The 19,752-nt window shown below is 37.7% G+C and overlaps 1 protein-coding gene across 2 annotated transcripts in view; it reads left to right on the top strand.

Moving 5' to 3' along the window:
- Positions 1-19,752, top strand: part of SLC9A9 (solute carrier family 9 member A9) — a 179,008-nt gene that overhangs the window by 125,744 nt on the left and 33,512 nt on the right. For both annotated transcript variants that reach the window (XM_042042172.1, XM_042042171.1), the window contains 2 exons: positions 4,976-5,024; positions 9,790-9,869. In XM_042042172.1, the coding sequence (XP_041898106.1) occupies positions 4,976-5,024; positions 9,790-9,869 (129 nt within the window). The remainder of the gene's footprint in view (positions 1-4,975; positions 5,025-9,789; positions 9,870-19,752) is intronic.

Here is a 19,752-nt window from a genome sequence, read left to right as displayed (position 1 = left end):
TAGCTTTTGAGAGGTAAGCTGAGGCTTAAAGACTGGTTTAGTTACAGTGAGACAGCCAGTGGAAGGCTGAGGCGATTGCACTGATGAGGTGAGTTCTTCCAGCGACACTTTTGACAAAGAAGCCAATATTGTTATTAATTAACTTCCAGAAGCACTCTTAGAGCTCTAAATAAAATCATAGCTCTGCTGTGCTAGATTTTGTACAAACATAATAAAGGATGTATACTTACAAACTAAACACACTAAACAGATGAGGGTGAAGGAAATACTGTTATCCTGGTTTCATAGTATGAGGCCAGAAATGTGTAGAGATGCCAGACTTTTCACCTCTTGAACTGCCTTTGTTTCCCCACTGATGTGGAAAAGGATGTAAAGGAGATTTGGCTAATCCTGACCCTTATGTGGCACCTCTGTGAGGTGTGTTCCATCAGGTACACATTTACCATCATACACTTAGATCAGGGGAAGATTGCTACTGGCATTAAGAGATATTTCTCTTTCCCAAGTCAGATATTTTGTTCATTAAATCATTAGCTGCATTAAATAATACAGATGTAAACAATTGTTTCTAGAGGCTTCAACCAGATAGAATCAATTACATGCTCTCAGAACAAGTTTTCAAATAAAAGCAGTCCTGGCTGCCTCAGCTGGAGCACAACTAACCCATGTGAGTCCATGGTAGCTGCAAACCAGACTAAGTAGGACTGCAAGCAAGATTCAGCTTGCATGAATCAGGCTCTGCTCTGTGAGTACAGAAAGGCCCAGAAGGATCATTTCAGTAATTAGAATTCAGATTTCAGAGAAATGTCTCTATTTACAGACTTTTCAGCACTTAAAGTGAGGGAGGGCTGAGAATCACACTTGTAAGTATAGACACCAAAAGTTCTGCTCTGTGTGCCTAGGTCCACATGAAGATGTGAGTCTATATGGTTTCTTGTGACTTCGCTGTGGAAAGCAGAGATTTTATCCTACATTGTCAATTTTGTGGTGATTTGAAGTGAGGGAATTAAAAGTTTACAATGCCTGAATAGTGATTTACTACTCAGTATTCCTATGGATTGGGTGTGTATTTCTTACTGCTGGTTCCCCTGACAATTTGGGATTTATCTTTCAATCCATTTTCATTTCAAACCGCATAAGAAAAGATGTTATCAACTGCTTTGTATTCAGTGACAAATTCCTTCTCTTATTATCAAACACATTCTGACTCTTGCTAAAAAAATGATGCACTTGATAGCACACGGGGATTTAAATCCCATCCACTGCAAGGGGTGCTTGTGCAGATTAATGCACAGTTCCCAGCAATTCTTAGGCCTAATTGCTAGATGCTGGCTGAAGTCAAAAGCTTCCCTTCCAAATTTTGAGCATAGCAACTTGAAGCATTTTCTGAATCCAGGTTTTGATCCAGTCTTTATTTAAAAACAATAAACCACCACGGCACACACCCTACCACACCCCAATCCCCCGCCCAAAAAAACCAAAAGGACAATACAGAGAACCTGTCAGGGTTTTGATTTCCTTCCTATCTAGAGCATTTGGACCTGAGATATTACTAAAGCCTACCAAAATACACAAATTAAACTTCACTGCAGTACAGAACTGATTAAAAAGTCTTTGCATTTGTCTTCATGGAAGAATAATCATCCTAATGTTTAATGTATAGAATAAAAAGACGCAAAAATAGAAAGGCAGAAATAAAAGCATACAATATTTAGAAGACAAACAAGGAACAGAGAGCAACCAGGGAAAGCGGGACAGAAAGACACAAGAGAGGCTGCAAGAAGTTAAAGAAGACAACAGGAGAAAAGAGAAAATAGTTGACAGCAAGAAAGGAGAAAAAATACTGAGAAAATACTTTTCTGAGCATCCATTAGATCTTCTCACAGGAATGGAAACCTGAGAATGTTAAAAGGGGGATGATATTTGTACAAATATTATCAGGATATTTCTTAGAGGCAGTTATAGTAATTAATATGCATTTTAAGCTTGCAAGTTCTACTGGCAATAGCATTAGATCTACCAGGTCTTTTGAAGAAGTCAAGGATGTAAACTTGAAGTGCATATCTATGATTAATTTCAGTCATCTTGACTGACTACTATAATTTGTTATACTTTGTTTTTTCAATATTTAAAATATAAAAATAGCATTCTAGTTAATGTCCAGTATATCAGAGTTAATTATAGAAGATCATGATTTTCAATACTAGGTGCCTGATATTAGGCTTCCAAGCCTATGTTTGGACATGAAATAATTCACCTCAATTTCAGAACTGACTGGGCTGAGTTTGCTTAGTTCATACTTAATAAAATTACAGAAATGTATTGCTATTTTAATGCACTAAGGAAATCTCCTATAGAATGGAAAGAACAATTTCATTCCTTTGCTATGGGACTTTAAATCACTTGGCAATATTTGCTATCCATACTAATTCCCAGTAGTGAGATACTATTCTACGAGGAAAAACAGCAATTACATCTGACCATGTATTTTAAATGAGGGCAAATAACAGACCAAAGAAAAGTGTCAGCTCAGGCTCTGTGAACTCATGTGGCATTGAAGCCTTCTTTTTTTTTTTCATATGTGAAAAATTTAAGTTTGATTTCCTTAGATATTTATTGTTGCTTTTTTCTGACTTTAAATGTAATGCTCCTGTTAGGATGTCATATGAGAATCTTCATTTGTGCCGTATTATGATAATCTGTTGTCTACAAAATAAAGAAAGCAAAATGTCTAGCTGTCACTGTAGCTGTACAGATGAGAAATTATAGATGCAGAGAAGCTTCAGCATACCACAAAATCTGCAGAACTCAGGAAAAAAGAAATTTGGATTTACAATATCAGTTAATTCCTGTTGTCAGTGGGATTAGCTATTAGTTATATCCCTGCTACTGAATCAATATCACAGCCAGAAACTGTTTCCTATCTTCCCCACGGCCTCCCCTTTCTCCCATTTGCTATTACAGTCCTTTGAGTCCTGGGTGAAACATTTTCTATTGTCTTAGCTCAGTCTCTAATAACACATCACAACTCCAACACACACAGTCAGCCACAAGTGGTGGTTTCTCAGCTCCAGCAAGGTGAGAACTGCATGAAGGCTAAATTACTTCTGTTCCAGAACTGACTTTCTTTGAGGTCAAGTTAAGCTCATGAAGAAGAGAGTGTTGGGAGGTCTGAGCTGTAGCCCTGCCTTTCAGCCGCACCTATTGCATGTAAACACATTGGATGTTTTACTTCCAGAACTCTGCAGTCCTCTAACTAATGTACTGCTGGTGGGTTTATCTTGGCCAAGTGGTGAAGCTGGTGAACACATCTAACAAATCAGCACAGTCCAATAAATGGTGCCTGTGATTGTGTTCAGGAGATTCTCTTTCTGATTCTGACCTGGGTTATGGGTTTGGGACCACAGCACTCGCATTTGTACCACTGCTTCAGCCTTCACTCCAGCCACTGTCCTTTCCCTGCACACACTGCAGGGCAGGGCTGCCTCACACTGCTCTGTTTTACAGGGCCAGCACAGAAAAGGCCCTGGACACTTCTGTTCTGCACATGGCAATAATAAACCCACTGTCAGATAGATGGTTAAACCTCTGGGTAATGATTCTTCTCCTTTTCATATGTAAATGTTTCCATTTTATTGAAATAGAAATACCTTACTTGCTTTACTCTAAACTAATGAATAGGGTTAGTGTCATCAGAAGCTTTTCCTTGCAATTTAAGGGCCAAGAGGACAGAAAAAGAAAAGAATGAATCTGCTATTCATTCTGTCTCTTCATTGACTTAGCACCAGGATGGTTATTTTTAATAAAAAAATAGAAATATTTATGTCTGAAGGACTCAGGTTTGCTGAAGCTCAAGAGCTATGATAGAAAGAAATATCTTTATTTTTTCCCTCCATTCAGTATTTACATATAAAAAGTATCTACTTTGCATATACTTTCTGTCATTGTCTCCAATTCAAAAAGAGTGTATGCATAACATTCATGGGAAAGATTGTTGAGGCATGTAATGGTTAATATTAATATCATTTTAAAATATTATGTGATGTGTTATTACCAAAAACAAAACTATACTCAAGAATTAAGACTATCAGAAAACCAGTAGAGCGGCCTTAAATTAATAACTAGTGAAAGACAACTTTTTTTTTTGTATCAGTAAATTCTGTTTCAGCTTGGTGGACCTGCTACTATGTGGGAGCTTGTGAGGCATATGGGGGCTGTTGGTCACCTTAGCTGTGGGCTTCAGATTTGGGCGATAATAAGGTGCATTATTCATCATCCCTCACTGCTTTCCACACTTTCTTGTGTCTTTCACCAGTACAAGCCTCTGTTGTTCAACTTAAAACATTTTTCAGTTGCATTTCTCCTCAGCTCTGCCTATCAGCCATACCCAAAAGATGTCAATTCTTCCACCACACCCCTTTAAACAGCCAGTTTTATTTTTTTCCCATCCATATGGGATGGGAAAATGCCACCCAGGTTATCATCATCTTGCACATCACTCACTGCAGTCTCTCCTCTCCCTTCTGGGTTGCTTCCCTATACCTGGTGTGCCAAGCCTTTTCCAAGTGCTTCAGGAGATCCATAATGCAGCACAGTCAAGAAACACCGGAGTTCTGTAATTCCATCCTCCACATACCAACTGCAGTACCTCAGCACTGCTCTTCTGTCAGCAATTAAGGATTTCCTAGCACAGGTTAACAGCTTGATTGCCTCTCCCCAGAGATGGATCAGAGCCAGGAAAAAGATCTAATCTCAGGTTTTAGGAGTGGCAGTTATAAGGAATTTTAAGTTTCCTAAAAACTTCAGAACTTCCTTAATTTAAAAAGTGATCCTAATGTTTCCCCAGCTCTTATCCTCATTTCTCACCTAGTAGGAGATGAGTGACACAAGAAACATTTTTACACTCAAAGCAGTCTAATATACATCTGATCATTACCATATGTCCTCAGGTTTGGTTTTTTGGGTTTTTTTACAGAGTTGGCGTAGATCCAGATGAAGATCTGAAAGCTAAAGCTGCAAGCCAGGTATGTCAGGCTTTTGGACATACGTGCAGAATTACAAAGTGTTCAATTTTTGGCAGATCATGGCTGCATCTGTGGAAATGAGACATCTCAGAACAATGTTTAATTCCTCTGAATTAAAAAGGAGAATGTGAAATGTTCAATTCTAGTAGGTCAGGTTTATGAAAATATTTTTCAATTATTTTTCACATGGAAGCCTAAGTACACTGTGAACTTGAAACCTTTGAGGGGGGCTACTGAACAGGCTGCAGCTGTCCATCTGTGCCCTTCCCTTTTTTGTCATGCATGTATGGCACAGTTTCAAATGCAGCACTGCCTGCAGCAGCAGGAGAAATCTGTAGGGGGTCAATGCACAGAGACATAACCTGTGGCTCAGCATGGGAAGTGGAACAGCAATAGGATGGCAGAGGAGCCACAATACAGCTGACAAGGTGCCAAAGCAAAAAGCAAACAAGTGCCTAATGCTGGTAATACCATCCCATGCACCCTTTCAGACTACACAACTGGAACTGAAATTTGAATCATCCAACAATACTATAAATTGTTTTGTTCTGAGTTTGAGGCGACTCATGGCTAAATTCACTTTCCTAAGCATCTTGGTAGGAATTCCTGCAATGCCTCTGTCTGAATTCTGAACAAGGGCACAACACAGAACTATAGCCTATTCTTGTTTGCAGTAAAGAGGTACAGAATTGCAGAAATTTTCTACTTTTCAGCACTCAACGAATTACCAAAGATCAGGGAATGCAGAATGCAGCATCAAATTGACTGAATGCATGTTTTGCAAAAACCTGATTTCTTCAGAGGACACTAGGCATCTAATTTTCTCATTCTTTTATTAAAGATGAAAATAAAAATGTTTATTTACAACAGTAACACATCCAGTGTCCCAACTGTGCTCAATGAATTAACACCTATCTCTGCTGACAAAACTCAGCAATACAACACAGAAGGTGTAAATAAATATAACACTTTTCATGCCCTGTCATGTCCAGTTCAGCATTCCTTATACTAGTATATTATACAGTGGGAAATAGTTTTGCTTTTCTGATTATTCTTCCCCCTTCCCGCTCTCATGCTATTTTTTTTTCATTTGTCTGACTTTTTTTGTATTTGACATCTCAATCTTTTAGTAATTCAGACCTTTGCTGCATTCTCTGTAGCACTCACTGTTTTAACTCATCTCATATCTCCCTCTCTTTTTTCTTCACTTGTGTTTCTTTTTTCTTTCCCTTTATTTCTAAAATGATGCTTTAATTTAGTTTACCGTTCATTACTTTTTATTTTCTTCCTATGTTACTGTGTCTTCACAGTGAAAGCAGTTGATTTCCCTACACATATATCCCTGCACAAATAACATGTCAGGTGCCAGTACCTCCCACTGCCAGTTAAAGCTCTTGCCCAGATGACCTTTAAACCACGTGCCAACTCTCAGTGCTGTTAATTGAAGCTTCAGGGGAGATTGTACCAGAAATAAGAACTAAATATCTTCAAGAATAAGATGTTTAAAAGAGAGCAAAAATTAATGGAAAAGAAGCCTCTAGGCTTCTCCCTGCTCAGACTACTCAGCCGGAGTGGGAAAGCTACAAGGTCTGCTACCAAGATTTGAATTTAGCTCCTCTGTGACCACTCTAACTACCAGGACACCTTGCTGTGTGAACCTCTCAGTCCATGTCTGTAACCATACCTAGACTTTTTAGGGGCAGAATAAGCCTTAAAGACCTTCCACCTCATGGGTACTATGTCAGATGCAATACCAGCTATATGACTGCAAAACCCTTTTCCTTCTTCACCTCTTCATCTCCCTTCTTTCCTTCCTTTGCCTCCCACAAATTCAATTTTCTATGAAGAGATTTGATTTATTCAAGAATTCTATGTACACAGTTATTTCTAAACTTCTTACTATGTTCTATTTTGGGCAACCTGAACCAATACTTTTGGCAATCAGCTGGCAGCAAATTCCAGTTCAAACTGTAAGACCTGGCATCCAGAACTCCTTCCCTAGTAAAAGTGTAGAGCCTTTTTATGTATAATTAACATCTGCACTTCACCGTACCATGATCCATCAAAAGCATTCTCTCTTGCCACCCTTAAATTTATCATTAAATCATTATCACAGCATAAGCATAAACAAAAGAAAGTAGCCTCATATTCATACCCATTTACTTATTGATGGACTGTCATAACTTATTTCTGAAAGAAATTACATAATACATACTAAAATAATATACATTATTGTATAGAAAATGGTATGTAAAAACAAACCACTTTGCTGTATATCATGTACGTGCAGTGTATAAATACCAAAAGCTAATTCTGAAAAGAACAATGCAGGACACATAATCACTAAGCAGAGTTACAAAGTTGGTCTATTTTAAAAAGGCAAAAGCTTTATGGCAGTGAGCTATTTAACTAAATTCCCATCAAGAAAGACGGTCAATAGCATATTTCATTCAGATGGCTTATGTATCTCAAATTCTGCTATGTTAATCTCAGTTGAGACACAGTAAGAATATATTTTCTACAAGCACTCCAGAAAAAGTGTTGTAGATATGCTATTGATCTCAGGAAAAACTAAATAGCCTGCAAAACGCTTATCAATATCATCTCTGTCAAACTAATCTGCATAGTTTATTTAACCGTCCCTACATCTTTGTAAGTATAATAAGGAATTTAGTTACACTGTTCTCATCAGTTTCATCTACCAGCTGGTTGGTGAATTTATTGCAAGGACTAATGAGAGTAATCTCCATATGGGCAATTCCCATATGGAAGAAGAGATATGAAAAACTTGGCATTTTCACTTCCCAGAGAGGAAATTGTGTGGAAGAGGTAGAGCACTGTCTCCCCGACTTTTACCGCTCTGAACTGTAGGGAAAGTGAAAAGTTACTTTTTAAAATCATAGGATCCAAAATAGGATCCAAGGATCTTCAAGAGTCCTAAAACATTCACACCAACATCTCCTGTCATCCCTTGTACTGTTTATGCAAGAGCTGCACTCCAGATAACCACCCAGATTCCCACTACTGCAAAAGCTGATAACACAAAACAGATTTCACAGACAAAAGGAGGAAGGTGCAACACATGTCAAACTAGAAATAAAAGAAGGTCCCGGTCAGGACCAGAAAACCCTTGGGGGATTATACTCTTGTGTAGACTTCTTTGTCTACTGCTTTCATACAGGAACAATTCATGTTCCCGAATGAGGAAACCTGCTCCCTTAAGAGGAAGCTAGAGGCACAATGAGTTTGGAAAGAGGAATTAGCCAACACTATGGCTTCTGAAAACATTACCATTCAAAGGACACAGGCCATTTACAGAGCACCCTGTGCTTTTAACAAGCCTTCCTCTGCATCCCACATAAGCAGCCCACTCCACATGTTTATTTCCATGCCTGTCATCCTCTTCCTCACCACTACCCCTCTGGGCTCAAGTCCTTCACTCTCCTTTATTCAGCATTCTTGTTCTGACCTAACACAGACTTTACCTACAATCACACTTCCTGCTTGAATATTTCAACCCTTTTCCCAATCTTTATCTTGCCAAAATGCACTATTAGATGTTTAGAGCCTGGAAGAGTGTTCTACTGCTTGGTTAGGGATTAGTACCATCTTCTTTCCCCACCCCAGCTTCCCCAGTTACTGGGAAGAGTTGCTAAAATATTCAATTCAGTTCACAAGGAAACAGGCCTCAAGAATAATATTTGTTCTATTTGGTGAATTTACATGTTCAGTGTGACCACATTAGCAAAACCATACCAGCTGCAGCATGATTCTGTGTAACCTTATTCAAAACTCAGTGCTGCCAATGTTCTCATTGTTCCAAAGCTCCCGTGAACAGGTTGCCATGGAACTAGACCTTACACTTTTGAGGGTCAGACCACTGGTATTATTATCATCAGCCAATTTATATATATCATGTGAGTATATTAGTCTATAATGAAATATTTTATTTTAATATATTATTAGATTAAAATATGAAAATTAACAGATCAATTGGTTTAAAACAGCATAAGGAAAAATATTCTCGTTAAAACCAACCTAACTTGCCACAAAACACAGACAACAGTTGAGTATCCTTAGAGAACTGGCCATCCCATTCCTGATTTCATCCTGCTAGTAATGCTTCCACTAGTACTGATGTGATACCTAGAGTATGACCAAACTGGCTGTCTTTGTACAGATAATTGTTCCTAATGTGTTATTCCAAATTATGACCCTGAGGAAAAGGGTAGTCCACCACTCTACCCATGCAGCATGTCACAGAGTGAGCTTGCAGAACAGAAAGGGTATTTTGAGCCTTGTCAATTCAACTCATGTTCCTCTCCCCTTGGAAAGAAGTACAGAAAGAACTTTCCTAGTTATTAGAATATCTCAATCCCTTTGGGAATGACATCTTGTTAGATGTACACAAACAGCCTCTGATCTTGTAGGAGTAAACTGAAGTAATCCCACTACGGCAATTAAACCAAAATATCATTTTATTGATCTTAGAGTATAGTGCTTCTCAGCTGCTTAAAAAGATTGGAATCATTAATAAAAGTAAATGCTACATTCTTCCAATCAGTGCAGCAATGAAAAATGTGTTATATGAGCCAATTTTTTCCTGGACTGATTCACAAGAATGACATTTGTGTGACAAAAGCTTTTTAAATTTAAAAATAGTGCAGTTAATTGTAATTTGTTCAGACATGTATTTTTAATATTGGAACTCCATGTTTTCTTTTATAAAAATACTTCTCACTTCATTCATTTGTTTATTTTGCAGAGTGCATCTAACTTGGATAAAAATACAACCAAAGCTGAGAGTGCATGGCTGTTCAGAATATGGTATGGCTTTGACCACAAGTATCCTTTTCTGTTATAAGCCATGAATGAGAGCTTCATTAAAATTCACCTTCAAAATATTTAAGAATCAAAAATTATTATACTTTTAAAAACCAAAAGTGTAATCTGTTTTATGTGTTTAGTAAGGAGAAGTAGTTTTGCACGTCCAAGGCAGCAGAAGGTCCAGCTGTGACTGAGGCTACGGGGAGAGGGAACAAGTTAAGGAGCTCTGAGCTACAGTAGTACATAGAGAATATGTTTAAATGAACTAACCTTCTTAAATTCCTGGATAAAACGAATCCAATAATTGTGTAGATAGGGTGTGGATTCTGTGTTTGGGGAACCAGGAGGTTGGAGCCAGAAGCAGCCAAATGCCTGCTGCCTGCCCATATGCTCAGAAAGCAGTAGCTACCTAAGAAAAAAATAACACTGTTTTTCCCACACCTCTAAAAAACAGAGAAAGAGGCATCCATTATGAAAAGCTCCCAGGACTTTCCTGAAGCTCATGCTACCTATTCCCTGGATTCCTGATACTGTGCTTTTATTCACATTCCTACTGAGGCATGTGTAGTAGAGATCTTGAATACAGCTGTCTGATGCTTTATTCCAGGAAGACCCGTCTCTATGTCTTTTGCATTTCAAGAAAATATTTTAAGTGATAAAAGAACATCCTCTGTAAGCCAAGGCAGAACACACAGTCTGACACTAATGCCTGTGCAGAAATTGTAAAAGCTAGCATCTTAATTTATTGTCATTTTAAACTGACTCTGCACAGGCTTTGCATAGCCGCCAGTGAGATCCCACAGTAACAATGACACCCTAAGCCTGTAACACAGACATGCAGTGAATATAAGAGAAGCCCACCTACTGATTTCTGTGCATGCTGGCTCAGGAGCTGAACAGGCAAGGCCCTGCCAATACTGTCTCCATTATCCAATAGCACATCTATTGGTCAACCACCCTGCACTACTGAGCAGAAATTAATGTTCAGCCTGCATATATGTTTTTCCTGATACCAGCTACAGCAAGCTAGAATGAAACACACTTCAGCTGATAAAATGTAATTCTTTGGGAATACAGCTTCCTTGGAGAGTTCAACTGAAGTTATCCTTCAAAGAGACTTTTGATGGAAAAAACTTCTTTTTGGTTAAAAATGAATGGCTTGCCTTAATTCATCTACTCAAACAATTTTAAAGGCCAAAAAGCACTTAGCATTAAAATGTTTCCCTAGGATAATTCTCCAAGTATACATAGAAATAGTAGGTAAATGTTATATGAAGTGAGAAAATATGTTTAAATGTTAATGCTGAGTACCAACATGACAGGCTTTACCCACCCCTTTCTCAGAAGAAATAGCCTGTGGTTGTGGTATATCCTAGAAACCGTAAGACAGAAGGAACAGATGAATGGGGTGAGAGAAGGGGGAATTTCTCCTGGGAAGAAAAAAAAAGAGCAGGCAAAATGTGAGAGGCAGAAGCAAGACAGAAGCATGGGTCAAAGACATGAAAAAGGGTAGAAATAGAAAACAAGGGACAGAGGCAGAAGAGGGAAAGAGAAATAAATATGAAAAAGTTAGACAGCAGTACATGTAAAATGAAAAGTCTGTAGAAAGCACCAGAAGCACCACTTCTCAGAGATTATCTGTATGGTAGAGATCTTGAATATGGGTGCCCAATGCTTTATTCTAGAAATTCTGGTTTCTATGTCCTTTGCATTTCAAGAAAATATTTCAAGTGATTTTAAAAAATAGTATTTTCTAAAGAACACATTTATTCATGTCACTCATAACCAGTCAAGTCATAATCTTTCTTTAGAATTCAGATGTTCAGAGATTATAGCTGTGCCACTACCCTAAAATATATATTTATTACAAATAATACATCTACATTTCACTAATCCTGAAAATGTATGCCCATATTCCTGCATGGAATGATGGTACAACCCACTAACGCTGTGACTCACAGCTCTAAGCTTTTCTTTGGTATGACTATTTCTGAAAGACATTCTTTTCAAGGAGAGAAAAATTATCCACCCAAACTTTCTTTTCCCTTTCCCTGCCTAATGTTATAAAACTGTGTTGCTAAATTTAGAAGAAGAAATTGTCATGTAGCATAGTACTTGTCCCCAGTACAAGATTGCAGAGAGGATTATGATAAAGTTTTCAAAGAAAAATACAGCAAACTGATAATCTATCTGTTCATATACTTCGAAAGCATACAAAACTCTGACATTTCTATAGTTTGACATTTGCTCTTAGGCATTAACACAAATCTACCCACTCTTCTGGCAATAACATCTCTTATGCCTATTTATTTCACAGGAAGAAAGCAAGAGGGAGGAAATATCACTAAGGAAATCAAAAAGTTGTGCTGTTCCTTGCTGTCGTTATGAATGATTTCCAATTAGTTCAGTGATCTTGGGCAAAGGAAACATGCCATGCTAGGGTAGAACTATGCAAAAAATCCCTGAAATTCTGTTTGAAAGTCAAATTTTATTTTTATTCTGAAGGAAACATCAGAAGCCTGATCCAGAGCCGAATGGGTTCAATGAGTACTGCTTTCTTTCAGCAAAAGTCTCTTTGAATCAGGTATCAACACCTAGGAAAAACATATCATTCTCTAAAATCTAGGCTAAGAAATGTTAATATTGAAATAATAACAATGAAGAACAGATCATTTTCATACTTAGAGTTATCCTCTTGGATTTCCATCTCAACAACTTAAACAAGAAAAATGCAAAATAAAATACTTGCATCTGACAGGGGGCAATTTCCAGTGAGTCTGTGTCAACTTGTTTTTACAGCCTACAATGCATTACACCATTTGAAGCCGTAATATCCTACTGAAGGCTAGTGGGAAAGCAAGGGAATAAACAAAGGTTTTTCAAGAATTTATCAGGAAAAAGGGACACCACAGATTTATAATCCAGCACTATACATGTATCTTCAAACGGTTGTGTTTTTTCAAAGCAGATGTACGCAAGTTTAGCTAACAAATGAATGAAATTTCATCCTGCAAGGTCAAGAGCCTGTGTGTATATGGGCAGAGCTCAGGCAAATGGCAAGCAAAATTGTCCCATTCCACAGCAACCCCAAAATGTTGTAACTTTGCTCCCAGCTAATAGCAATTTGCTTTTAACTCTGCTCAGTCCCAGCATCTCTACTTACTCCCTCTAGCAAATATCACTTGGTTTTGCCTGCATAGTCCTCAGACATTGTGTACCTGACTAGAGCTGGAATTCTTCCTTTACACAGGCCTGGAATCCCAGTTACAATTCTAAAAAATGAAGGAAAATTAGTGTAATAAAAATGTCTTGCAAGCAACCTACACCTGTTTTTCCAGCTGCTCTAGACTAAACTCTGGAATAATTTCTGGCTTAATATGATTTTATACAAGGCTCTTCATCCACTAAGGATTTTTCTCTCCCAGAATTCATCTAATTCTTGCTTCCTCATGTGGGGGCATTCTCGCTCTTGCTGGCTGTTTTGTAGCATCCATCAGGAAGATAACTACACTTTTCTCCCAGTTTCTCATGCTCTATAGTGAGAAGAGAAAGAAGGACTTGGGATTGCTGCACTAAAACACAGAAGTGTAAAAATAATGAAAATTGAAGATGAGAAAAGGAGAATGCAATGCATGCACTAAGATATTTCTGGATAGAAATGTTCACCATCTTCATAAGGAGAAGCCTACATTGTGTTGTGGGACACGTACTTCAATAGTACACACTGAAACTTGTACTGAGAAAAAAATAGTTACTGCATAACAGGAAAACATATGCAAGATTAAAATAGAAGAAAGCAAGAAGGGAAGGAAGAGGGTCAAAGACATCAAATGCATGGTAAGTTTCTTTAAATACTTCATAAGTGTTAAATTGCAAGACAGGTTTTGGACCCACCTGCAGCAAAGTCTAACCATTTTTTGTCACGAAGGGGTGAGGATGGTATTGCACATGATCTGGCCCTCCAAGACTAACATGACCAGAGTGCTCAGGCTGCCTATCTCATGGCATATGTGAGGGGCCAGAGGGAGGCAGGAGAGGTACTGTGGTTGTTGTCAGCTTGCTGGGATGGCTTCCAGGAGTATTGCAATGACAGGCCTACTGCACCCTTGATATTGCTCCAAGCTACCAAAGAGCAACGTAGCTGCCTAACTTTGCACAAAACTCTGCTTTTTGAGTGGCTCACACGCAGTGATACCAGGAGAGTAGGGGGAGGAGAGCTTTCTCCTTCTTTACAGATTTCTTTTCAATCTGAGGAACTAACACTAAGGTACACTGAATAGAAGCAGGTGTCTGGGACAGACGGAGACAATTCTCCATAAAGTAACTCCTAAAAGTGTTTCTGCTTAAACTGCAGTTATCCATCATTCAGATTCATGCCTTTCCATTTGTTGTTTTGGTTTTTTTAAAAATAAAGCTGTTTATGTCCTTTGCACTTACCTGAAATCAATCAGCCAAAAGGAATTGCATTATTCGTAGACTTCAAAAGTTTATCCTCCTTATCAGGGCACCTATCATTTTATTTCTCCTGTGCTTTGTACGTGGATAAAACAGACATAATGGCTGCCTATTGAGCAAGATAAGTACTATTCTGTGCCTGGGAGAAAATGGAAAAGCTACTAAAAGCAAAAGTGCATTCTAGGGTGAACAGACAATCAAAGAGAAACTCAGCATTTTGTGGTCTTTTCAGCTGAATTTTCCTTCTGGGCTGACTTGTCACTCATATCAGAGACAGACATCTTTGGAAGGAAAAGGCAAGGAAGAGCCTGTAAGCATACACGTACACACTATTTTCTTTTACCTGCTGGAGAGGTTTCTTAATTACTTCTAAAATAACTTCTAAAAGTTTCTTAATTACCAATATTCTGATTTTTTCTTCTTTTAGTACTTCAGTGAAAACAGCAAAATAGCATATAGCATCCTAGTTTTGGACCAGAAGCTCATTTTGCTGCACAGTTTTCAAACAGAGAAAAGAATCTTATCTGAGAGAGAATTCAGTCCAATCATGAACCAAAGCAACAGTAGCCAAGTCAGCTCAAGCCAAGCCAGGTACCACGGAAGCAGTACTGCAGAATGGGCTGGCAGGAAAGGTAGCCAGCATAGCACAGATATGCCAAGAGAGCCCAAGAGTCAGTTTTGCAGGTTTTAAAAGCAGATCATCATAAAAGCTGAGATGAAAGCACAAACCACAGTAAATTAATTATAGTGGATCTCATAAGATGAGCACGACAGAAGCAGCTGACTGTGTCATAAGCTCCCTCAAACAGTGCAAACTTAAGCAGTACTGGAAGGGTCCCCAGAAGGTATTTTATCATTAGAAACAATCGCCTGAAGTTGGTTCAAAGCTCATTCCCAAAACACATTTTCAAGTACACGATCTAGAAAAACTCATTGTTCTTTCTACAGCACAGATAATCAGTAAAGCTGATTTGGTGCTATTTCCTGACCCTTTCAAGGACATAGGATTGTTGAAACTCTGAAAATTAACCTAATAAATAAACATGGCTAATAATTAGCCATAATAATAAATGACCTCAGTTTGTCCTCCATTCACAGAAAGAAACCTAGATAAATAATTCTGAAACAATTCCATGCTGAATAAGCAAGTAAAGTCATTCTCATTCGTAAAGTTTCACTCATGTCAATTCTTTGAAAGTCTCATTCATGTCCAGGTATTTTTTTTTTTACAATAACAAATTACTAAGCATGACTTAAATAACAAGTATGAATGCAAAATCAAATGCAAAGTGTTAAAGAAAAATCTCTGGTTCTTATACAATATTTGACATATGATCCTTTTCACTCTTATATTGCAGGGAAACACACAAAGATTATTCGTAATCATTTCTTGATATTTTTATCATAAAATATAAAACTGTAAGCCCACCCTTTCAACACCACAGTCCTGAAATAAAGGACCTTCGGGTATTTTGTTTCCACAAAATATAATCAAAAGGAAATAGAGCTTGAATTTTGACTATTTAGGTCTTTCATCCTGACACTGAGATTCAGGGCATTGCAGAAAGGTCTGTTTACATGTTTAAAACAAAAACAAACAAACAAAAATTAAATTATAGAGAAAAGGAACAGACAAGGGAAAACTATAGAAAAATAAGATTCTTTTTCATAGTCTAATTTTAGCTCTTAAAGTTACATAAAATAATACAAACACTAAGTCAATCTGGAAATGGAGTTTTTTTGCCAAAGGTGTTACTTCACTGGTAAGAAAGCCATCATATCAAGTTTCTTGACTTCTTTAAAGCATTCAAAGTAGTATTTGCCTTTAAAGGAAGAAATAGTCACATGGGAGAAACTATATGGGAATTCAAAAAAAAAAAATCTACATTCAATTAATGGTTAAGCAATGCAGGGACAGGACAAGTGGAGGAGGAGAGCATGTCATTATTGTAGCAATCTGAGGAGCAGGGAAGTGCTTTTCTGGAAGCTGTTATCCAATCCTTGATGTCATCTATCAGAGATGCTGGGCCTGGTTTTCTATTCTTTGCATCAAATGCTCATTGATTTTTATGAGAGTTTTGCACAGCATTTAAGGCAGAACCTGACCTAGAGCTTATTGTGGACGATTACACAGAACTACCAGCTTTTCTATTTAACATCCTGGCCTACATGACATATTGTACCTTTCGTGTGTGTAGTTCTCCGAATTTCTGATAACAAGGACCTCAGTTGAATACAGAGACTTCTCACAGATTCTAGTTGGCCCAATATAAGTACATGGCTCTTTATGCAACTATAACCATCGTTCATGTAATATATTAAAATGATTAAAACCTGCAATAGATAGAAATCACAAACATGACCCCATAGGGGCATTTATAATTTAAAAATAAAGTTATTCATAGAGGAAATACACCTTAGTCTTTCCAGTACAAAATCACTCCCCCTCAAAAAAAGAAAAACAAAAACAGAACCAAAAAACCCAAACCAAACAAAAAACACTTTCCAGCTCTGCAGCTTATTTCTACCTACATACATGCCTGTTACAGTATCTGTCAAATGAAAATACACAACTTGAGGGAGTTGATCTAAAGCTTAGTGAAGTAAATGGACTTGCAGTTTATTGAGCCAGACAAATTATAGCTTAAACCATCATGATTTTACTGATAAGTATTATCTTTCTGTGTGACAATTCTTTATTTCCCTCCCCTTCTCACTTTATTATTACAGCAAACTGAAGGTTGACTGTACAAAGAAGCAGAAGCCTAGGCTTGTATGAGTCCACTCAAGCATGAAATTATAGTTTGTTGGCTGACAATACTTAATAGCACCCAAGAGACCCAAGTATGATATAAGAGTGCTGGAAGCTTATTGCACAGATTCAATCAAGCATAACTTAAAACCTTCTATCGAGTCTCTTATTATTTCATTTACACCTCTGTATGTGCAAGAAGTTACTTTGCAGTACATCTAAGGTGTTTTAAAGTGTTTTTCTGCATGTGTATCTTCCACTGTTGTGTTTCCAGACATTTAATGTATATTGGAATGCCTGGACGTGCACGCAGCACAGGCAGCATCTGTAATACCATCTATAAATGGCACTTCTTTCACAGCAGCAATTGTCACAGCAAGATATTGCTAATTATAACATCACCTAGGCAAGAAATTGGTAATACTTCCTAGTAAGGGGCTGTTATTAATGTTAAATTACAGCAGTATTCCGGTAAAAGCTGTGAGACTAAAGGAATCAGTATGATTAATGTTATCAACCAGGAATGGCAAAGAGCACATTAATGATTTTCCATCAGAAAATATTGTTGAACTGAACTCTTTTACAGAAAGTTAATATCTGGATGCAAACTCCTTAAAGTCACAGATATGTTCCAGTGCATTCAAGTAGGTATGAATGAGACCCTCCATACCAGACTTATTTGGAAGCTTGGCCTGTACTACTGGCATCCTTCCCATTTTAGGTGTTTGCTCTGGAAAAAGCACCATTGGTACCCTTAGTTTGTGTTGGCTAAGATAGTTTCAATTTTAACTAAACTACTTTTAGCACCCTAACACAGCACCACCTCGGCATAAGGCTGAGGTGAATGTGCAAATGTGAGAGGAAAGAAAATTTTTTTGCCTCTAATTTTAAGAACACTCTGGCAATCAGCAATTCAAAATGAAGCAATTTTTGGCAGCAGAGAAACTCAAGAGCCATTTTCTATTTTCTGACATTGAAATAGATGCATGATTCACTAGAACATGAACATCATCCTGCATTCAGATAGACTATGAATCAACCAATCTTAGTACCAGTTCTTAATTCCGCTCTTCTTCTCAAGGGGATGCCAAGGAAAGATGAAGAGGATAGATCAGAGGAATGAAAACACTCAGGCAGGGCTGACTACAAGTTTGTATGAGGTATTGCAGCAGATCTTCACATCTTACTAGCTCACTTTAACTATTGTCAGAGGATGTAAAAGTCCCAAGACAAAGGCTGTCTTTCATCTTACACTATAATACAAGCTTCTTGAAATGCATACTTAAATACATGAAGGAATGGAATAAGTATTTTGATCTGATTATTTTCTTCAAAATTTTTAACTTGTGCTATTATACCCAAAGAAAAAGAGTTTTCATCTCTTAAATACTTAAAGTATTGATAGTTTTTCATCTCTTAAATACTTAAAGTATTGCAAAGGATGTCTTCTTTATGCAGACAATTCTACAGATTTTTAAATTTTGTTCTTCCATGTAATTATGTACTGAACACAGTTGTGCTACGAATGGTAAAATCTAAAATTCTAAAAAGTTCCTAGTGCTAATGGACTTGGAGTGCTTTGCTATTTGTTCATTAGGAGTTTATAGTGCACGTTTTATTCAATTTGCCAAAAGCAACACGGTGATTTTCTGAACTCATTCAGTAAACTGTTATTTATTATATCCTTAGTAGGCAAACTTCTGCTCAGTGCTATCTATTTTAAAAAGTAGAAAGCCCCAGCTGTGCAACATCTCTTAGGCAGTTCAAGAGGAGGTTTCCCCTTCATTTCATTTTGCTGTTTGCTCCACTAAGGACCTGTGGTCTCAGCTCAGCGACTGTTACACCAGCAGAACATCCCTAAGCACAGCCCTGCAGTCAGGTTCACACCAGTGTGGGAGGGCTGGCAGTGCACACGTGCAGGCCTTTCGCTGCACACATCTTTGGCTTCAGTGTCTTCAGTCTCAGAAACTCACATCCACCACTTCCCCACACTAGTGGGAAAGGAAATTCCCTTTGTTATACATTGGTTTAAGTTGGATTCCTTGAGACTAAATATGAGGAAAGTAGATTTTCCTCAGCTCTTGCACTATCCTACATAGTCTTGGCCATGAAACTGCTGATGCTGCCTCATTCTCTGGTGATCAGCTGTCAGGTGGGAAGGGGGGCACAGCCTTCAAGTGCAGAAACCTGATTTACACTTCCACTGTTGATACAACATCTAAAACCAGTTTGAGGAATTTTGAGCAGTAACAATAAGCCCTAGTATTTCCAATATCATTAAGATGTGATAGACTGTTCTTTAATGGGGAAACGCAGAAATGGTTTTTACTCATAAAAAGACCGGTATAATTTATTCAAAGATTGAGTCCTCATTAAAGATACAGAATAGTGCATGTCACAAATGGTTAAGGCTTTGAAATTCTTTGTGGGTTATTCACCAAAATTTGCATTGCTACACAGCATGAACTATTTTTGGATTCTGCATAAATAGAATATCTAATACAGAATTACATTATAATGAAATATGCAATAGTGCAATTACCCATAGAGTGCTTTTCATGTACTGCAGGCATCCAAAAGTTTCAAATGCATAAAAGATGGTTACACTTTCTGCACAAATGACTGCATATCAGGTTCATTCCCATTTAATTAAAACTCAGAAGTAAAACATAGATACATACAAGCTGCTATAAC

This window comes from Corvus kubaryi, unplaced genomic scaffold (genome assembly GCF_017639235.1).
Source record: "Corvus kubaryi isolate FWS band 111438036 unplaced genomic scaffold, C.kubaryi_AGA036_p1.0 37397, whole genome shotgun sequence".
Taxonomy (NCBI): domain Eukaryota; kingdom Metazoa; phylum Chordata; class Aves; order Passeriformes; family Corvidae; genus Corvus; species Corvus kubaryi.
Note: the sequence above shows the minus strand (reverse complement) of the source record. Positions and strands in the feature narration are given on the sequence as shown.